General features: G+C 37.4%; 1 protein-coding gene across 1 annotated transcript in view; it reads left to right on the forward strand.

The window, feature by feature from the left end:
* Cbr-snt-5 overlaps positions 1–6093 on the forward strand; it is a gene marked incomplete at both ends in the record, with an annotated part of 15131 nt that extends 9038 nt beyond the window's left edge. Inside the window, 7 exons of the mRNA XM_002647319.1 lie at positions 3933–4035; positions 4259–4377; positions 4636–4843; positions 5336–5585; positions 5631–5802; positions 5849–5963; positions 6010–6093. Of these exons, the coding sequence (XP_002647365.1) occupies positions 3933–4035; positions 4259–4377; positions 4636–4843; positions 5336–5585; positions 5631–5802; positions 5849–5963; positions 6010–6093 (1051 nt within the window). The remainder of the gene's footprint in view (positions 1–3932; positions 4036–4258; positions 4378–4635; positions 4844–5335; positions 5586–5630; positions 5803–5848; positions 5964–6009) is intronic.
* Between the last annotated feature and the right edge of the window lie 327 nt (positions 6094–6420).

The following is a 6420-nucleotide window of genomic DNA, read 5'->3' on the forward strand; positions in this document are numbered from 1 at the left end:
CCAGATACATCGGAAATTTTGAAAAAACAGTGAAAACGAGCGAAAAAATTGTAAAAGTTTGAATTCGCGCGCTTTCACTCACCGGGCGGCCTAGAAAAAACCTAGTCCCTAAGGGCTTTCAGCGTATTTTTCGATGCGTTTTTCTCGCCGAAGGAATTTTTTTTGATTTTTTTCTTTATTTTTTTGTCAATCTACATGCATTTCTGCACATTTTGATGCAATAAAAAATTTCACCGTACACCACCTTTAAGTCTCTAGTTTCCAATTTTCTCCCCGGTTGATTTCTGATTGTGAGAACTCATATTTTTTATTTTCAGAAAACAGCGGGATTACTTTGGATTAGATTCTATCATTCTTTATCCATAGTTTTATCATAATATTTTTATTATTTTAAATCTGGATAAAGTAATAAGCCTAGAGTTTAGTCAAATAAGTAGCGATTCTTGAAATTCGACTTTCGTGTTCCTGGTTAGGTAGAGCCGGAACTAAACATTTTTCCAAAACTGATAAGAAGCAATAGCTTCAAAAATCACCAGCCAGAATAAAGCTCCGCACCAGCCAGAATAAAGCTCCAGAGGCGCGGCAAACAGTTGGCTGATTCTCAATAAAGAAATTGATTAAATTAATTTTTGAAACTCTCCAAACTATTAAAGGTGGGGGGACAGGAGATTTTACGGGGGATTTTTGGGGCCAGAGTATGCATTCTACCGTGACGGTGTACAACGCTTAATGTCACTCTGCGTACAGCTTTCGCCCTCGCCTTTATGTATGCAATCGGGCAGCGGCTTTCTCTTTGCACACGTAGCTCAGTCGGTAGCGGAACCGCACCTTCAACACTCGCCTCGACAAGTTCAACTCCTCGAGAAGCATATTTACACGGAATTTCGACAACATTATTTTTCTCATGTCCCCCCACCTTTAAAGTACAGAATTTTCGATTCCCTTGGTATCAGAACTTTCAGATTATTTTTTCATAATCTCTTTAAAAAAATCTCATATGCTCAAGTTCAAAAAAAAAAGCTATATCAGATGTTCTACTAATCCCCCCAAAAATGAATAGAATTGGCTCAAAAAAAAAGGAAAGAAAAACCAGTAAAAAATTATGGGATCAGACTTCTCCCATTTAAGTTCTGAGCTCTCTACATTTCTCATGAATATGAATATATTTTTTCGCTTTTTTGACCCTCCACATTTTGTGCTGCTGCTTCTTTGTTTCCAAATTTAGAGGTGAGAAAAAAAGAGTGAAAAGGAGAGGACAAAACAGATAGGATAAGGACTAAGAGGACCGGAGAAATAATATCGAATTTCGTGAAACAGAAAAAAAATAAAGAGCATTTTCAAGCACTCACTCCGCTTCCTGAAATTCAGGATTTATTACATAAATCTATCTATCTGGGGTGTGTGTGCCGAAAATCTCTCACCACCACCATCTGAATAACACTGAATTTTTCATACATTTTTGAGAGACTAACTCAATCGTCCCAGCATGTTTTTTGAGCTGGTTCTAGGTTTTATTTTTTTTTTCGAGAAAAATATTGACTAGAATCAATTCTAGTTACAGTTTCTAAAAAATTTAATTTTTTATATTCTCTGAAATATTTGAGTCATTTTTTGAGTTTGAATTTTTTAGCCATACACCGTAAAACCAATAGAATGCCTTCCAAATTTGAACCTCTTTATCTCAATTTCTGGCCAAAATATCAATATGTGATCAACTGCCAAGATGTTTGTCATAATATCACAAACATTTTATCAATTGACCACTTTTTGATATCATTTACAGGAGCCAAGATAAATTTGCTCAAAGTTGAAAGTCATGGGTTAGAGGCAGTCCTTCTATTAGAGTGTATACGGTATGCTATTCTTCAACATACAATGTGAATTTACAGAAGTATTGGCTTTAATTAGTTATCTTGGATTTCAAATAAATGTCGGGATTGTAATGTTTCTCATGGTTTTTAAAATCCAAAATTTTTTTCAAAATCCAAATTTTTTCTCAAAATCCGAAATTCTCTTTGAAATTCAAAATGTTTCTTTAAACCCCATATTTTCTTAAAAATCCAAAATATTCTTTAAAATTCAAAATTTTCGTAAAGTCCAATTTTTTCGAAATCCAAAGCGTTTTTCAATTTTTTGTTTCAAAAACAAAGTAACCAACCAGAGCCAAATAATTATTATTTAGTTAACTAAATGTTTTTCTTGATGTTCCAGCCGATATTTCCAAAAAAGAACCTTAAAATACGCTATGGCTTTCTGAAATCTTTCCGATTTGACCTGCGTGATTCACTCAATCTTCAGTCCAACCACTACTACTCAATGAGTAGTACCCCATGAATTCAGATACACTTTTTACTGCATTCCATTCTTCCATCAAATCACTTGTCAATTTTTTTGTTTTGATACTTTTTTCGCGAAACAAGAGCAGAAGAAAGAGGCACACACACACACACAAAACACATTATTCCGGATCATTATTGGAAGAGCAGAGAAAAGTCCTCTCTGTGCTCTCCACTCGGTTTATCACGTGATACATTCGCCTGGATTACTGGGGGAGCGCTCTCAAATTTCCTGACCTCCTATGAGCCGTCGTGTACTTTTGTTAAACTCATAACGGACGTGACACTTCATAACTTTTGTTCCCGGATCAAGTTTAAACCTCGATTCAAATACTAAGTCCAAGGTGTCCCTCCAGCTCCTAAAAACTGCTCACCATAAGCTTTTGAGCAGTTTTTAGAAAAACTTTTCTCTCGAAACTTTTGAAGAGCTCTATTGTTCAGAGGTGTCAGCTCTCACCACATCACTCAAACGTAAACCCTTAAAATGACGTCTCATCTAGAACACCTGTTCTCGAAAATCCGTCTTCTCCTCCTACATCTCATCCGACTTCTCTCATTCCTTTTGACTGATCATTAGTGTTTTGCTAGATTTTTTAAAAAGAAACTTTTAGATATATTTACCACTAGAAAATTCTGCGAACAGAACTGTAGAATTTCGTCGAGAGAATCAATGTAAAAAATCTCATAGACAGGCTCTCATACTGTTAAGTTTGAGCTCAATTATCTCAATTCCCATGCGAAATATCAAAAATGTGTCTATTGATAAAACACGTCTGATATTATGATAACCAATTTATCAGTTGACAACTTTTTCATATCTTTGACAGAAATTGAGATAAATTGATTCAAAGTTAAGTGTTGTTTCATTACAGGCAACACGGTATTTCATCTGAAAGATTATTGAAAGCGGATACCTGATTTGAGTATTTTTCTTCAATCAGAAAACTAATAGATATTGTTCTCTCATCAATTTTATTAAAAGTTTAGTACTGAAATTACTAGGAGCCCATGCTGTGTCACGGCCGGGTGCAACATTTTAAATATGGTTCTTTTGGGATAGGAAGGATACGGTGGTAATATTTTTGAAAGAAACTGACTGGCCCACGTCAACTACGGTCTGAACCGCAGCCAACCGCGGTCGAAATTTTCACAGCCTTGCTAGAAGCTCAAAAAGTCCGCCCAAGATGTGCCAAGCCTTATTCACTTCTTATTTTCTGTCCACCTACGCTCCCATCCAGCACCTAGACCTCTCAAAACGTTAAGTATTTTTTCCGGACCACTCAACCAAAGAGCCTTATTAGTAGAACCAGTCATTCATGAAATTATAATTTCCCCAACATCATCGTTTTTCACTCTTCCTCATTTTTTTTCTTATAACAAACCGAATATTGTATAACTTCAGGACAATGATGCTCCGCGCAACCAATTCGTTGCCAGTGTAAGTTTGAAAAATAAAACTATACAGTTTATTTTTCAAAAAAAAAAAAGAACAAAAGGAAGAATCAAAAGATTAGTATTTAATTAGCAGGAAGCAAAAGGGACGCGTTTCTCTTCTCTCAATTCCTTTTTCATTTTCGTAATGCTCCAATGTTTCAGCTCCGATAGCACCGACCATCTCGATGATCCACGATCCGCCTCATCGTTACGAAATTCGATGTTCCTTTTCAATGTGGATGGGAATCACGAAGTGATGGATGAGGTGAGAGAAATTTCAAATGATCAAAAACGAGATCCCGAAATAGGGGGTTTCTATGAATTGAGAATAATCTATTACAATTTAATGGGTTCAGTGTAATCCGATATATGCATACCTAAAATGGATTAAGAGCGTATTTCTGGGCAAATAAAACTGATCTCGGTTTTTCGGCTCCATTGCGTATATGGCTTTTTGTTTATCCTTTTTTCACCAATTTTTGTTTCAGATGGAGGACATTGACGAGCGATCTGTGATGCACTACGAGTTGGGTTTTTACGATAAGTCGGATGAGAGTTGCATTCGCGGAACGATCACCTTTGCGCTGAGATACGATTTCATTCACAGGTAAGACTTTTTTGAGTATCTAAGAGTACATTGAAAAAGAAACATCTAGTTTTTAGGTTACATTGGTTCCAAGGGTACATGGAATTTTGTGGTACTTGTGGAAGGACGATTTTTTTTTCTCAAAGTTATAGGCTTGTACCCTCTGAACCAATTTACCACAAGAACTCGATTTACCCTTTTTCGATATCCCCTCGGATCCAGGACTCTTTGACACCAAGTTATTCTGTTATCACCAAACATTAAAGAAATCCCTTCCAGGGTACTCATGCTTCACGTAATCCGTGCCAACAACCTTCCTGTAGAAGACAAGGGCACCACTGTGGATCCCTATGTAAAAATGTATTTGCTACCGGAGCGACGTGGTCACTGCAAGACAAGGATTTGTAAGAAGAATAATGATCCGGAGTTCAATGAAATGTTCTCGTTCGACGTCACATTCAACAACTTGGCTAATCGAATGCTTCAGGTATGCTGTGATGCCGAATAGGAACTCTTTAGTCAAGACCAGTAGGCAAAACTGAGCAAATGGCTGTCGCGGACGGCCGTGAATTTCGCAAAGGGTATTTTGGACGCAACAGTCCGTTCTTTCGAAAATATGTTCAGCAACACAGAAACCACAAAGGCCTCTGGGCCGCCGTATCCTACCTGTCTCAGAATTATTCTAACCAAAATGCCTCAACAGTAGGTCAAGTGAACCTGCAGTTGATCCCCAACAATATCATGAACCCAAATCGGCGCAGGATCCGAGGGTACATCCAAAAAGGGTACTTCGAAAGTGCATTTTTGCCCTTTCCTACGAACTATTTGTACCCTTTTTCGATGTGCTGGAAACTGTGCCTGGAAAATCTCATAGTCAGTCAATTTATCCAAGTAATGGATAGTACGAAACTGTCTGACATGGGTTAGGTGTGTCCTAAATTTCTTACCCATTATTACAAACAGTTCTCTCTCATTTCAGTTCACTGTCTACGATTTCGATCGATTTACTCGCCATGGTCTCATTGGCAATATCATAATGCGCGACCTCTTCGAAAAATCCGACTTGTACACCTGGACCGAATACACTATGCACATTGTTGGAAGCCAGAACAAGAACGACTATGGAGATCTGCTCCTGTTCTTAACCTACTCACACCAGGAGGAGAAATTGTACATTAACGTATCGAAGGCGTACAACTTGAGACCGATGGATATCACTGGAGCGTCGGGTAGGAGGTAATTTTCGAAAAGCTTTTTCAACGGAACGTTTACAGACCCATATGTGAAAATCGAGCAAACGTTTAATGGAAAACGATTTAAATCAAAAAAGTCGTCAACAAAACGAGCGAACTTGAATCCAGTGTTCCATGAGACACTTGTATTTGATATTCCAGCATCCCAAATCGCTGAAACTAACATGCTGGTGCAAGTGATGGATTGGGATAGGTGAATCTCGAAAATAAGAAACTGAATTTAAAAAAAAAGCTTTCAGAATAGGAAAAGATGATCTTCTTGGCTGCTGCATCCTTGGGAAGGATAGTCCAACGACAGATGGAAAATCCCAATGGGAAAGTTGTTTGACGGCAGTTCCAGAGGAAGGACAAACGGTAGGATTGCAAAAGTAGTTTTAAAACAGTTTTTCTAAATTTTCAGAAAAACAAACCAGTCATGCAATGGCACAGTCTCCTTTCAGAAGTTCCAGAAGCATATAAGAGCATGCCAAAGGCCAAAAAATAATTTTTTCTCTCTATGTTTTTTTTCTATAGTTCTCTAGGTATGATTCTCTGTGATCCTACACCGGTTGTCACTTTTGTATTAGGTTCTGGTTAGCTGAAAATACTTCCCTACACTTCCAAAATTATTTTTTTTGTTTCATGTTGAAACTCTTTAAACTTCTCTGATGACTTTTGATTTTTAGCATAACCTTAAACTTCTCTTCCCCCATTGATCTTGTCTGACCACTTGTCTGTATTTATGGTGAACAATTTTTTTCGCAATTTTTTTTAACATCAATGTTCGGTAATGTAAAACCTGTATTAGAAAGGTCCTCCGAGAGGGGCTTGG

The sequence above is a fragment of the Caenorhabditis briggsae genome (assembly GCF_000004555.2).
Source record: "Caenorhabditis briggsae complete genome, chrV, whole genome shotgun sequence".
Taxonomy (NCBI): Eukaryota; Metazoa; Nematoda; class Chromadorea; order Rhabditida; family Rhabditidae; genus Caenorhabditis; species Caenorhabditis briggsae.